This window comes from Littorina saxatilis, linkage group LG3 (genome assembly GCF_037325665.1).
Source record: "Littorina saxatilis isolate snail1 linkage group LG3, US_GU_Lsax_2.0, whole genome shotgun sequence".
Lineage (NCBI taxonomy): Eukaryota > Metazoa > Mollusca > Gastropoda > Littorinimorpha > Littorinidae > Littorina > Littorina saxatilis.
The window spans coordinates 27,069,268-27,084,673 of NC_090247.1; the positions used below are offsets into that span (position 1 = coordinate 27,069,268).

At 44.0% G+C, this 15,406-nt stretch overlaps 2 protein-coding genes across 3 annotated transcripts in view; one reads left to right on the forward strand and one right to left on the reverse strand.

The window, feature by feature from the left end:
• The window catches only part of LOC138962022 (uncharacterized), a 30,606-nt gene extending 27,545 nt beyond the window's left edge, over positions 1-3,061 (reverse strand). The window contains exon 1 of the mRNA XM_070333714.1: positions 2,589-3,061. Within this exon, the coding sequence (XP_070189815.1) occupies positions 2,589-2,825 (237 nt within the window). The 5' untranslated portion in view covers positions 2,826-3,061. The remainder of the gene's footprint in view (positions 1-2,588) is intronic.
• The window catches only part of LOC138962037 (uncharacterized), a 384,447-nt gene that overhangs the window by 65,758 nt on the left and 303,283 nt on the right, over positions 1-15,406 (forward strand). The window lies entirely within an intron of this gene.

The window sequence follows — 15,406 nt, forward strand, 5'->3', positions numbered from 1 at the left end:
AGCCGAGCTATTTGCCTTGCTCATGGCATGCACTTTTATAAATGACCTCCCAGTCACACCGCGTGCGGTAGTTTTCTGCTCTGACTCGCGCTCTTCATTACAAGCTCTGCATCGAAACACATCAAATCGGGCAGAGCTACAAAGAGAAATCCTCTTTACATGTCACCAGCTAATCTCATCCGGCACATCCGTATCATTTCTCTGGGTCCCCTCTCACGTAGGGGTCCGGGGAAATGAACTGGCGGATGTCGCTGCCAAAGAAGCGGCAGAATCTAGCCCAGCTAACACTAACATCGGCTACTCAGTAACCGAGTTCTACAGTAAAATCCGTAAACTCATTCGAAGTCAGTACATAACATCTCTGTCCTACCAACCCATTGATATGAACGATCTACACCCCGATCTCCCAACAAACCTCCTCACTATCTTCAGACGCCTCCGTGCCGGCGGCTGCCGCTTCCATATCTTTAACAAGTCCTGCCATTGTGGAGAACCCTATTCATTTCAACACATTTTCGCTCCATGCGCTACAAATAGAATTACCTTTAAAACCTTATATGACCATATGCAGCTCCATGGTCTGAGTCCCCAGGATTATTTGCGCAGTAGCAGTTCTCTAGGCTGGTCACACAGCTTGCTGCTGTCCCGTCTGGTCAGGGACTCGGACATGGGGCTGTGGGTATAACTAAGCCCAGATTATCACATCAGCGTGTTTCAGTTTGAGGTCGAGTGGCTCCCGCCATCCCTCCTGATTCTAGCGACTAGCCTTTAGACAACATATCCTCACCCAAGGCCCACTAGTCGCCAAACTGTACATATTGTTTTTATTACCACGGCCTTCGTGGCTTACATCTTAATCCTTTTATTTGTAAAAAGTTTTGAGATTTATTGTTCGTGTTCCTCTTACTTGCTCATCTATTTGGTTTTATTGGTGATCCTGAAAGGTTCCACTTTTTAACTCGATTTGAATTAAAAAAAAATCATTTTACAAACCCGTTATTCAAGATATAGAATACAGACTTATAATTCTTACCAAGAAACATCTTAACTACTTTTCATTTTAACAAATTCCACAGAGCATTATCAACTCAACCCCACCCCCTGCCCTCCTCTCCTTATTTTTTGTTTCTTTCTTTCCTCTTTTTGAAAGCGGACAAACACTCAAGTCCTTAATGGCTCAAAACCGTAGGACTTTTGATATTAATTTTAACGTAAGTATGAATGGCTCGGTTTGAGTTGGTTACGGTTGACCCTGCACAATACGACCTCTGATATTTTTGTTGAACAATTTTGCCGTCACACCTCCCATAGGGTGACGTATTTCACAACTTCCTGTGTTACACAAACTCAGTGATGACCAATTTTGCCTTCACCCCTCCCATAGGGTGACGGATTTCACAACTTTCTACAGATGAACAACAATGTTGCCTTCACCCCTCCCATAGGGTGACGGATGTCACAACTTTCTGTGTACACAAACTGATGACGTATTTCACAACAAAATGGCGCTGCCCATGGTCAACCTCGAAACTAGTTCCGGTTCCGGAATGTCACTGTTCACACAGGCAAATGCCTCCGCATAACCATCTCTGGGTCTGGGAATAATAATAAAAGCAAAGAAAATAGCAACAAGATAATTATGCAAACATCTAACAAAGCCGAGCAAGCAGAATGACAGGTCTAATGAAAAACAAAGAGGCACTGAGTCGGAAACAAGATCGCGATTCTTTCCTTCGCTGCACGACGCAAATCTTCTGTGACCTTTGACCCAACGTAGCTTCCACATTCGATCACTAAGCTTAAATATTTACAACTGAAAGCCGAGGGGGTGGAATACCGAGATGAACCTACAGAACTGTGCATCCTCAAACCTGACATATTCATCCCAACATTTTATGAACTCAAAAACACAGAAAGTTGCTTTCACACGCCAGCTTTGATTGCCAGTGGTTATCAAAACGGAACTCGTGTTTCAAAGCATGGCTCCCTGTGTTGATTGTGCACTTATTTTCTCACTACCAAAATGATGACAAAAACGATGTTTGGTGGTTTGTTGTCAGACCAGCTTTTTTGTCGGTCCTCGGGGGGCATATCGACTTTTGTTTCATATTTATTGACCAAGGCCGAAGTTTCATATTTATTGACCGCGGCCTTCGGCCTTGGTCAATAAATATGAAACAAAAGACGATATGCTCCCCCTCGGACCGACAAAAAAGCTGGTCTGTCAACAACCCATCAAACATCTTATAATATTCGGGATCCTTCCCCTAAAAAATAAAAAGGCAAATTGCACACGAGGGTGGTACGATTCTGTCCGATTAGAGCCTGCACTTAACATTGACGTTTGGAAATACCGAAAAATCCCAACCCGTACCTGGCCTCAAACCCCTTAAAACCCAGACGATAGCGACGAACTCGTTACGTGCCAGCGCACTTTACTGACCTTAAATAAGCTACGGATCCGCCTTTCGCATATAATTTATTATCAATATAATTTCATTCCATTGTTTTTCTGTTATTTCTTATTAGCATCTCTGTCACAATCAAAAATCTGATCTTCTCAGAATTTGGTAATGACAATCACTCACCTGTAGCGCCGCAACTCCCCCAGCAGGTAGGAGAATGACAGTACGACAGGAAGGGCAGGAAAAGGAGGGTGCACATCCAGCCAGCGACTGAATACAGGTCTGACAAAACGTGTGACAGCACAGCAACAGTTTAGGACGACGGTACTTCTCCAGACATATCGCACACGTCAGCTTGTTTACAGCAAAGTCGTCTTCAATCGGGTTGTTTTTGGGTCCCCCGACGCCTCCTGTCGCCATTTTGAACTGTCAAGTTGTAGTACGTCTTCGCAGCACTGATCTCTTTGCTGTCAAGGAAACAGCACATGAGCTTGATTCAAATTGCCTGGCTAGTGTCAGTAGATCAAAATAGTTTCATCGTACCCATTATGACCTTCAACTGTTGAGGAACAGAGCCTGTATCAAAATGCCTGTGCGGGGCGATTACATCAAAATATACTGTATTGATTTTCTATACTTCGCACGATTACTGACTCAGTGGCGCCTTTCTTTTCGCTGAAACTGAACAGACACAGTCAAGTCACTCCAACCGCGTTGTCAGTACTCCAGCACTGAGCAAATGTATGACTGAACTAGCAGTTGTGATAATGAAGCCGAAAACAGTTTCATGGAAGTTCTCCGGCGAAAGTTGAGCGCGATTCATTAGATAAACTGAATAAATTGAAGCTTTTCTAAACGATGTTTAACTGCTCTACTTTCTTTTCTTTGCTGGCTGTTTATAGTGTAAGGTAACCAACTACGGGTTGACAGCATAATCTTGACAGCGCTTTACTTTTGCAGTTGTGTCCCTTGCAGTACGGCATGATTACACCCCCGGTATAGGGGTGTGTATAGGTTTCACTCGATGTGGCTCCCATGGGGTCGCCTCACGCGGCGGGAGTGTTTCCACTAAGCTACCCCACCCCTTTACTTCTCTTCTTTTGTCTTATTTCTGCCTTACCAGTCCTTTCACCTATATTTCCCTCCAAAAAACTCTCCCTACTATTCCCTGCAGTTTTCTGATTCCTTTCTTGTCTTATTTCTACCTGACTGGATCCGTCACCTTTATTTCACTTCCCAAAAGTCTTCTTTTCCACATCCTTATTTCTCTGTGGTCTTCTTAAGACCCAGCGTGTTTGCCGTGCGCTGCGACCTGTACCGGTTTGGGCTGGTGACCTGATGATTGAGGGGTTTACTTAGTTGCGACTTTGTAGCGCCAACACATCATTTTGGCCCAGTCTTTATCTAAGACAGGAGGTTGAAAAAGGCTTACCCGCTTCAATCAATCGGCTGGTCAAGTCTGGGTATATGTCTTGAGCATATTGCATCGGACCTTTGGCTAAAGGAGCAAGCGGCGGTAGGAGGGGGCGGCGGTAGTCGGGACAAACACTATGCCAAGTTGTTACCTAATCCGTTTCCGCTTGGAAAGAGTTGACGAACATTATGCCAAGTTGTTACCTAACCCGTTTCCGCTTGGAAAGAGTTAAATCTCCTATTACAGATTGATACCATATGTTTCCTCTTATCGCTGCGTATATCCATCTGTATCCTTGGCGCTCTGGAGTTGGATAACCGCTCCACCTAAGCGTCCCCTTGTTGGGCTCCGTGGTGGGTGGGGATCAGATGCGACGAAGATAAAGGCCCCAAACATGGCCACCTCTTCTTTTTCTTCTTTTTTTTCAAGCACCCGAAACGGAAACAAACGAAGATACTGCGTTGACTCTGACTCTGACGATGAAGTCCGAGTCAGAGCAACAAAGAACAACATCAGCGAGGCCTGGCCCCGTTTCATTGTTGTTGAGACAGCAGATGAGGCACAGCCCATCTCCAAACTTTCGCCTTTTGCGATACAGAAGGTTATTGCAGGAGTATCATCAACGATAGACAACATTAAGAGACTTCGTAATGGTTCTCTACTGATTGAATGTCCTTCAAAAAAGGCATCAGATGGTCTTCTCCGTCTGAATGGTCAGAAATTTGTTGATAGACCGGTCAAGGTCAGTCCTCACAGAGGCCTGAACACCAGCAAAGGAGTCATCCGATGCCGAGAGCTGGAGGGCCTCAGTGAGGCTGAAATAAAAGAAGGTCTAAAGGATCAAGGTGTCATTGATGTGTACCGGGTGTTGATCAGGAAGGGCGATACCAGAGTACCCACCAACACCCTTTTCGTCACTTTTTGTACCCCAACCATCCCTGAGAAAATCAAAGTGGGATTTGTTCAAATAAGAGTGACTCTGTATATTCCATCACCAATGAGATGTTTCCAATGCCAAAGATTTGGACATTCAAAGGCTGGATGTAAACAGAAGGCAGTGTGCGAGAGGTGTGGCGGAGATCCTCACGAAGGTCCCTGCACATCACCACCCACCTGCACAAACTGTAAGGGAAACCATTCCCCGTCCTCCAGAGAATGTCCAAAATACAAGTTTGAACAGGCCATTCAAAAAACAAAAACGGAGAAAAAGATGTCTTTCTCAGACGCCAGGAAGGAGGTTGAAAAAACGAATGTTTTTTCCTTCCAGAAAAGTTTTGCGGCAGCAGTCAGTCAAAGACCTGCAACAAAGTCAACACCCACCCAGACCAGTATTTCGTATAGGTCTGTGGGTGTCCAGGCAGGCCCGTCCATGTTGAAAAGGACAGAGCCCACAAGAAACAAAAGTATTTGTACACAGACAGATGAAAGCACAGGTGGGGCTATCCCCACTGGAGACTCTATGGGGTCTCCTGGTGAGGTTTGCTTCACCGCCCCAACTGGAGACCCTGTGGGGGCTCCTGGTGAGGTTCGCTTCACCACCCCAATTGAGGACCCTATGGGGTCTCCTGGTGAGGTTCGCTTCACCACCCCAACCCAGAAGCCCGTTCACAGGGCAACTCACAGGAAGGGGGCCGTCGAGGTTGTGGAGGTAGTGGACCTTACTAAATCCACACCACGAACACCTCCGGACAAGGGAAAAGTTACTCTGCCCCAAAGATCGCCTCGCACCCCAAAAATGGAGAGAAATCCCATCACATTATACAATCATTTTGGGAGTTTATCCGACGAAGAGGGTATGGAGGCAGAAACTTCTTAAAACTAAACAAACATAGCCAATTTTATTCAATGGAATTGTAGAGGGGTCCAAGCTAACTATGAAGAATTATGTCTACTTTTACACAAATTTCATCCTGTTGCTACAGCATTACAGGAAACAATGCTGAAACCAAACAAAGATTTTAATGTATCTGGATACAATGTTTTTAGAAACCATTCAGACAATAACACGTCTGGGGGAGTTGCTCTTTTGATTAAGAAAAGTGTACTTTGTAGTGAGATCAACCTATGTACAAACATTCAAGCTGTCGCAGCACGAGTGACATTATATAAAACCATCACTCTCTGCAGTGTATATCTGTCACCATCAAAATGTTACACGAAGCACGATTTTGAAAATCTTATTGATCAGCTTCCAGCTCCCTTTGTTTTAATGGGAGATTTTAACGCTCATTCCCCTTTATGGGGCAGCAACTCTCTAAGTACGAGAGGACGAATTCTAGAAGATTTTTTAGACAATCGTAATCTATGCGTTTTAAACGATGGAGTACCAACCTATCTCCATCCAGCAACAGGATGCAAGTCCATACTAGATCTAGTTATTTGCGACTCCTCTCTTGTTCTAGACTTTGAATTTAAAGTCTATGATGACACATGTGGTAGCGATCATTTCCCTATCTTGATGTCTCAAATAGATGGATTGGAAGAAGCTTCCCCCCAGAGATGGAACCTGAACAAGGCAAACTGGCTGTCTTTTACTGCCGAATGTTCTGTCCAACTCACAGAAGACACTGTCTTTGATGGAAGTGACGACCCATCATCTATTTTTACAAACACTCTACAAGACATTGCCACTGAGTACATCCCAAAAACATCTTCAAACAACCGCATTAAAGTGCCATGGTTTAATCAAGAATGCCAAGAAGCCCGATCTGAGCGAAAGAGAAGTCTACACAGGTTCTACAGATGCCCGACCCTTAGCAAGAAGTTGACTTTCTTCAGATTTCGCGCTAAGAGTCGCACTGTCATAAAACATTCTAAAAGAACATCCTGGAGGTCTTTTTGCTCAAACTTAAACTCTAAGGTATCATCAAGTAAAGTTTGGAATGCTATTCGTAAAATCAAAGGGAAAAAAGGATCTGCATCAATTAACCACCTTGTGGTAAATGGATCCCTTATAACCCAGAAGAATGAAGTAGCAAACGTTCTGGCTTCAACAATGGAAAAAAACTCATCAATAGAAAATTACTGCACAGATTTTCAAAAAATCAAAGCCACCCAAGAACGTAAACCCATAAACTTCTCATCTCAGAATGAGGAGAACTACAACAAGTTGTTCAGTATAACTGAACTCAAACAAGCTTTACAAAAATGCAACAACTCAGCAACGGGGCTGGACGGAATACATTATCAGTTCCTCACACACCTACCAGAAAGCTGTCTTCTGGTCTTGCTGAAGGTTTTTAACCACATATGGGAGAGTGGATCCTTTCCACCTTCATGGCAAGAAGCGATGATTGTCCCCATTCCAAAACCAGGTAAAGATCATACAAACCCCAGCAACTACCGTCCGATAGCCTTGACCAGCTGTCTGTGTAAAACCATGGAGAGATTGGTCAACGCTAGGATGGTGTGGTACCTAGAAAAACAAAACCTCTTAAGTGATGTGCAATGTGGCTTCCGAAAGGGACACAGCACCACTGATCATTTGGTACGTTTTGAGACCTTCGTTCGAGAGGCCTTTGCGAGATCTGAACATGTACTAGCTATATTTTTTGACCTCGAGAAGGCTTACGACACGACCTGGAAACACGGTATTTTAGCTGATTTGCATGAAATGGGTTTTCGTGGACGTCTCCCTGTTTTTGTGGAAGGATTTCTAAGTAATCGATTGTTTACAGTACGGGTTGGTCCCAACCTATCAGAGTTCTGTCAACAAGAGATGGGTGTTCCTCAAGGAAGCATTCTATCACCCATGTTGTTCAACATCAAAATCAATAACATAGTAAAGGCAGTACTGAAAGGATCCGAGTCATCCTTGTTTGTTGATGACTTTGCACTTTGTGTGCGTGGCAAATCCCTACATAGAGTGGAAAGGCAGCTTCAATTATGTATAGACAAGGTGCAAAAATGGGTAACGGAGAACGGTTTCAAATTTTCCACCAGCAAAACTGTCTGTATGCATCTTTGCAAACAAAGGGGAGCCATGCCAGAACCCTCTCTGGTCCTGAATGGTAATCCTGTCAAGGTTGTTGAAGAATTTAAATTCCTAGGACTGACCTTTGACCGTCGATTAACATTCCTTAAACATATCCAGTATCTAAGAACATCATGTCTGAAAGCTCTGGATGTATTGAAAGTGGTTTCTCATACGGACTGGGGTGCTGACCGCACAGTCCTACTCAGACTTTACCGTGCTTTAATCCGATCCAAGTTGGACTATGGTTGTGTCGTCTATGGTGGAGCCGCAAAATCCAACCTAAGGCTATTAGACACAATACACCACCAGGGTATACGTCTTTGTCTGGGAGCTTTCAGGACGTCTCCAGTACAGTCCTTATATTTTGAGGCCAAAGAACCCTCTCTGAGGCTGCGACGCCTGAAACTCACCCTAAATTATGTGTTGAAACTGAAAGCTATGCCTACAAATCCAGCCTACCAATGCGTATTTCAACCACAATGCTCTGAATTTTTTGAAAGTCACCCAAATGATCGAGCACCTCTGTCTTCTCGGATTCAGTCACATCTGGCCGAATCAAAGATAAAACTCGATCATGTTAGTGAAAATCGATGGACAGAAACACCACCATGGACATTGCCAGATCCAGTTGTTCGACTCGATCTGACAAGGTTAAAGAAGTCAGAGACAAATGATTTGATTTTTAAACAGTGTTTTAGCCAGTTCTGTACCGAGTTTCCTTCCCATCAACGAATATACACTGATGGGTCCAAAGCTGAAAGTAAAGTGGCATCAGCTTCTGTCACAGGTCCTAATCTCGATAGGGCCTTTTCGGCCCGTCTTCCGGATGACAGTTCTGTATTTTCTGCAGAGTTGAAAGCTTTACAGCTAGCTCTGAAACAGGTATATCAGTCAAAAAAGAAAGACTTCCTGATTCTGTCGGATTCCCTATCGGCTCTTACCGCCGTGAAGAGAATTCAGCTAGATCACCCACTGTTGGTCGAAATCCAAGAGCTACATGCATCTCTGATTGAAGAAGGCAAAAGGATTGTGTTTGCATGGGTGCCATCCCATGTTGGAATTAGAGGCAACTCTGCAGCTGATCAAGCTGCTAAAGAAGCCAGAGAAAGACTCATCACTGACAAACACACAAAGCATTCAGATTTCAGAACTCGCACCAACATGTACATAAAGTACCTATGGCAGAGTGAATGGGACGAATGTGAAGAAAATAAACTTCATAAGATCGTTCCCCAGCTGTCGGACAGCCTACCCCAATGTCGCCTCAACAGGAAAGAAGAGACAGTTCTCTGTCGCTTACACATTGGGCACAGTCACATTACACATTCGTATCTGCTGAAAGGTGAAGATCCACCATACTGTTTTGGATGTGACGAACCATGGACATTAGAACATGTTCTCACAAAATGTGTAGACGTTCAAGAATTTCGAGACAAACACTACAATGCGGAAACACTGAAGGTTTTATTCCGGGATGTTCCCCCGGACAAGATTTTTAACTTTTTAAAAGAGATCAAGATTTTTTACAAGATTTAAAGTACCAGAAGTGAAAATTATTAATTTTTAGAACCTTCTTTTACAGTGATAGATTTGAATGTAAATAGTCTGAAACGTAGAAGTTGCCATATGAAGGGAAAAGAAAATAACTGTATCGGTCTCGAATAGCAGCTAGCATCTGCTGAAGAGACATTAAACCCCAAAAACCAACCAACCAATCACTCGATGTGTTTGTTTGTGTTCGCAAGTAGATCTCAAGAATGAATGGACCGATCGTCACCAAACTTGGTGAACAGGTTCTATACATTCCTGAGACGGTCCTTACAAAAATTGGGACCAGTCAAACACACGGTTAGGGAGTTATTGGTGGATTTTGGGTTTTTTGGGGGATCAACTACGGCATAACTCTTCCTTATCTTCTCCATGTTTTCAGCGTTTACCTCCCTTCCTTCGTATGGTGCACTATATTCCCTTCGGATATTCCCGGCGTTCTGTTACTATTTTTAGAAGGTCACCGCAGTGTCCAGAACGTAAATTGAACCCGTAAATTATCCTCACTGTAAAAGTGCAAAGGTCGAATCAATTTATAGCCACGCGAAAAATACACTCTCATCTATCTCTATATATTTATACAATAGATATAGATATATATATATACGGCTTCTCTGTGTGTGTGTGTTTGAGTGTGTCTGTAGAAAACACCTGTGTATTGCACAGTTCTGTTTGTGATGTGGTACCTAGGGCGTCGTCGACAAGTAAAATTCGTCAACTCATTCGAAGTCAGTACGTAACATCTCTGTCCTATCAACCCATTGATATGAACGATCTACATCCCGATCTCCCAACAAACCTCCTCACTATCTTCAGACGCCTCCGTGCCGGCGGCTGCCGCTTCCATATCTTTAACAAGTCCTGCCATTGTGGAGAACACATTACGCTCCATGCGCTACAAATAGAATTACCTTTAAAACCTTACATGACCATATGCAGCTCCATGGTCTGAGAGCTCCCATGGGGTCGCCTTCACGCGGCGGGAGTGTTTCCACTAAGCTACCCCACCCCTTTACTTCTCTTCTTTTGTCTTATTTCTGCCTTACCAGTCCTTTCACCTATATTTCCCTCCAAAAAACTCTCCCTACTATTCCCTGCAGTTTTCTGATTCCTTTCTTGTCTTATTTCTACCTGACTGGATCCGTCACCTTTATTTCACTTCCCAAAAGTCTTCTTTTCCACATCCTTATTTCTCTGTGGTCTTCTTAAGACCCAGCGTGTTTGCCGTGCGCTGCGACCTGTACCGGTTTGGGCTGGTGACCTGATGATTGAGGGGTTTACTTAGTTGCGACTTTGTAGCGCCAACACATCATTTTGGCCCAGTCTTTATCTAAGACAGGAGGTTGAAAAAGGCTTACCCGCTTCAATCAATCGGCTGGTCAAGTCTGGGTATATGTCTTGAGCATATTGCATCGGACCTTTGGCTAAAGGAGCAAGCGGCGGTAGGAGGGGGCGGCGGTAGTCGGGACAAACACTATGCCAAGTTGTTACCTAACCCGTTTCCGCTTGGAAAGAGTTGACGAACATTATGCCAAGTTGTTACCTAACCCGTTTCCGCTTGGAAAGAGTTAAATCTCCTATTACAGATTGATACCATATGTTTCCTCTTATCGCTGCGTATATCCATCTGTATCCTTGGCGCTCTGGAGTTGGATAACCGCTCCACCTAAGCGTCCCCTTGTTGGGCTCCGTGGTGGGTGGGGATCAGATGCGACGAAGATAAAGGCCTCAAACATGGCCACCTCTTCTTTTTCTTCTTTTTTTTCAAGCACCCGAAACGGAAACAAACGAAGATACTGCGTTGACTCTGACTCTGACGATGAAGTCCGAGTCAGAGCAACAAAGAACAACATCAGCGAGGCCTGGCCCCGTTTCATTGTTGTTGAGACAGCAGATGAGGCACAGCCCATCTCCAAACTTTCGCCTTTTGCGATACAGAAGGTTATTGCAGGAGTATCATCAACGATAGACAACATTAAGAGGCTTCGTAATGGTTCTCTACTGATTGAATGTCCTTCAAAAAAGGCATCAGATGGTCTTCTCCGTCTGAATGGTCAGAAATTTGTTGATAGACCGGTCAAGGTCAGTCCTCACAGAGGCCTGAACACCAGCAAAGGAGTCATCCGATGCCGAGAGCTGGAGGGCCTCAGTGAGGCTGAAATAAAAGAAGGTCTAAAGGATCAAGGTGTCATTGATGTGTACCGGGTGTTGATCAGGAAGGGCGATATCAGAGTACCCACCAACACCCTTTTCGTCACTTTTTGTACCCCAACCATCCCTGAGAAAATAAAAGTGGGATTTGTTCAAATAAGAGTGACTTTGTATATTCCATCACCAATGAGATGTTTCCAATGCCAAAGATTTGGACATTCAAAGGCTGGATGTAAACAGAAGGCAGTGTGCGAGAGGTGTGGCGGAGATCCTCACGAAGGTCCCTGCACATCACCACCCACCTGCACAAACTGTAAGGGAAACCATTCCCCGTCCTCCAGAGAATGTCCAAAATACAAGTTTGAACAGGCCATTCAAAAAACAAAAACGGAGAAAAAGATGTCTTTCTCAGACGCCAGGAAGGAGGTTGAAAAAACGAATGTTTTTTCCTTCCAGAAAAGTTTTGCGGCAGCAGTCAGTCAAAGACCTGCAACAAAGTCAACACCCACCCAGACCAGTATTTCATATAGGTCTGTGGGTGTCCAGGCTGAAAAGGATAGAGCCCACAAGAAACAAAAGTATTTGTACACAGACAGATGAAAGCACAGGTGGGGCTATCCCCACTGGAGACTCTATGGGGTCTCCTGGTGAGGTTTGCTTCACCGCCCCAACTGGAGACCCTGTGGGGGCTCCTGGTGAGGTTCGCTTCACCACCCCAATTGAGGACCCTATGGGGTCTCCTGGTGAGGTTCGCTTCACCACCCCAACCCAGAAGCCCGTTCACAGGGCAACTCACAGGAAGGGGGCCGTCGAGGTAGTGGAGGTAGTGGACCTTACTCAATCCACACCACGAACACCTCCGGACAAGGGAAAAGTTGCTCTGCCCCAAAGATCGCCTCGCACCCCAAAAATGGAGAAAAATCCCATCACACTATACAATCATTTTGGGAGTTTATCCGACGAAGAGGGTATGGAGGCAGAAACTTCTTAAAACTAAACAAACATAGCCAATTTTATTCAATGGAATTGTAGAGGGGTCCAAGCTAACTATGAAGAATTATGTCTACTTTTACACAAATTTCATCCTGTTGCTACAGCATTACAGGAAACAATGCTGAAACCAAACAAAGATTTTAATGTATCTGGATACAATGTTTTTAGAAACCATTCAGACAATAACACGTCTGGGGGAGTTGCTCTTTTGATTAAGAAAAGTGTACTTTGTAGTGAGATCAACCTATGTACAAACATTCAAGCTGTCGCAGCACGAGTGACATTAGATAAAACCATCACTCTCTGCAGTGTATATCTGTCACCATCAAAATGTTACACGAAGCACGATCTTGAAAATCTTATTGATCAGCTTCCAGCTCCCTTTGTTTTAATGGGAGATTTTAACGCTCATTCCCCTTTATGGGGCAGCAACTCTCTAAGTACGAGAGGACGAATTCTAGAAGATTTTTTAGACAATCGTAATCTATGCGTTTTAAACGATGGAGTACCAACCTATCTCCATCCAGCAACAGGATGCAAGTCCATACTAGATCTAGTTATTTGCGACACCTCTCTTGTTCTAGACTTTGAATTTAAAGTCTATGATGACACATGTGGTAGCGATCATTTCCCTATCTTGATGTCTCAAATAGATGGATTGGAAGAAGCTTCCCCCCAGAGATGGAACCTGAACAAGGCAAACTGGCTGTCTTTTACTGCCGAATGTTCTGTCCAACTCACAGAAGACACTGTCTTTGATGGAAGTGACGACCCATCATCTATTTTTACAAACACTCTACAAGACATTGCCACTGAGTACATCCCAAAAACATCTTCAAACAACCGCATTAAAGTGCCATGGTTTAATCAAGAATGCCAAGAAGCCCGATCTGAGCGAAAGAGAAGTCTACACAGGTTCTACAGATGCCCGACCCTTAGCAAGAAGTTGACTTTCTTCAGATTTCGCGCTAAGAGTCGCACTGTCATAAAACATTCTAAAAGAACATCCTGGAGGTCTTTTTGCTCAAACTTAAACTCTAAGGTATCATCAAGTAAAGTTTGGAATGCTATTCGTAAAATCAAAGGGAAAAAAGGATCTGCATCAATTAACCACCTTGTGGTAAATGGATCCCTTATAACCCAGAAGAATGAAGTAGCAAACGTTCTGGCTTCAACAATGGAAAAAAACTCATCAATAGAAAATTACTGCACAGATTTTCAAAAAATCAAAGCCACCCAAGAACGTAAACCCATAAACTTCTCATCTCAGAATGAGGAGAACTACAACAAGTTGTTCAGTATAACTGAACTCAAACAAGCTTTACAAAAATGCAACAACTCAGCAACGGGGCTGGACGGAATACATTATCAGTTCCTCACACACCTACCAGAAAGCTGTCTTCTGGTCTTGCTGAAGGTTTTTAACCACATATGGGAGAGTGGATCCTTTCCACCTTCATGGCAAGAAGCGATGATTGTCCCCATTCCAAAACCAGGTAAAGATCATACAAACCCCAGCAACTACCGTCCGATAGCCTTGACCAGCTGTCTGTGTAAAACCATGGAGAGATTGGTCAACGCTAGGATGGTGTGGTACCTAGAAAAACAAAACCTCTTAAGTGATGTGCAATGTGGCTTCCGAAAGGGACACAGCACCACTGATCATTTGGTACGTTTTGAGACCTTCGTTCGAGAGGCCTTTGCGAGATCTGAACATGTACTAGCTATATTTTTTGACCTCGAGAAGGCTTACGACACGACCTGGAAACACGGTATTTTAGCTGATTTGCATGAAATGGGTTTTCGTGGACGTCTCCCTGTTTTTGTGGAAGGATTTCTAAGTAATCGATTGTTTACAGTACGGGTTGGTCCCAACCTATCAGAGTTCTGTCAACAAGAGATGGGTGTTCCTCAAGGAAGCATTCTATCACCCATGTTGTTCAACATCAAAATCAATAACATAGTAAAGGCAGTACTGAAAGGATCCGAGTCATCCTTGTTTGTTGATGACTTTGCACTTTGTGTGCGTGGCAAATCCCTACATAGAGTGGAAAGGCAGCTTCAATTATGTATAGACAAGGTGCAAAAATGGGTAACGGAGAACGGTTTAAAATTTTCCGCCAGCAAAACTGTCTGTATGCATCTTTGCAAACAAAGGGGAGCCATGCCAGAACCCTCTCTGGTCCTGAATGGTAATCCTGTCAAGGTTGTTGAAGAATTTAAATTCCTAGGACTGACCTTTGACCGTCGACTAACATTCCTTAAACATATCCAGTATCTGAGAACATCATGTCTGAAAGCTCTGGATGTATTGAAAGTGGTTTCTCATACGGACTGGGGTGCTGACCGCACAGTCCTACTCAGACTTTACCGTGCTTTAATCCGATCCAAGTTGGACTATGGTTGTGTCGTCTATGGTGGAGCCGCAAAATCCAACCTAAGGCTATTAGACACAATACACCACCAGGGTATACGTCTTTGTCTGGGAGCTTTCAGGACGTCTCCAGTACAGTCCTTATATTTTGAGGCCAAAGAACCCTCTCTGAGGCTGCGACGCCTGAAACTCACCCTAAATTATGTGTTGAAACTGAAAGCTATGCCTACAAATCCAGCCTACCAATGCGTATTTCAACCACAATGCTCTGAATTTTTTGAAAGTCACCCAAATGATCGAGCACCTCTGTCTTCTCGGATTCAGTCACATCTGGCCGAATCAAAGATAAAACTCGATCATGTTAGTGAAAATCGATGGACAGAAACACCTCCATGGACATTGCCAGATCCAGTTGTTCGACTCGATCTGACAAGGTTAAAGAAGTCAGAGACAAATGATTTGATTTTTAAACAGTGTTTTAGCCAGTTCTGTACCGAGTTTCCTTCCCATCAACGAATATACACTGATGGGTCCAAAGCTGAAAG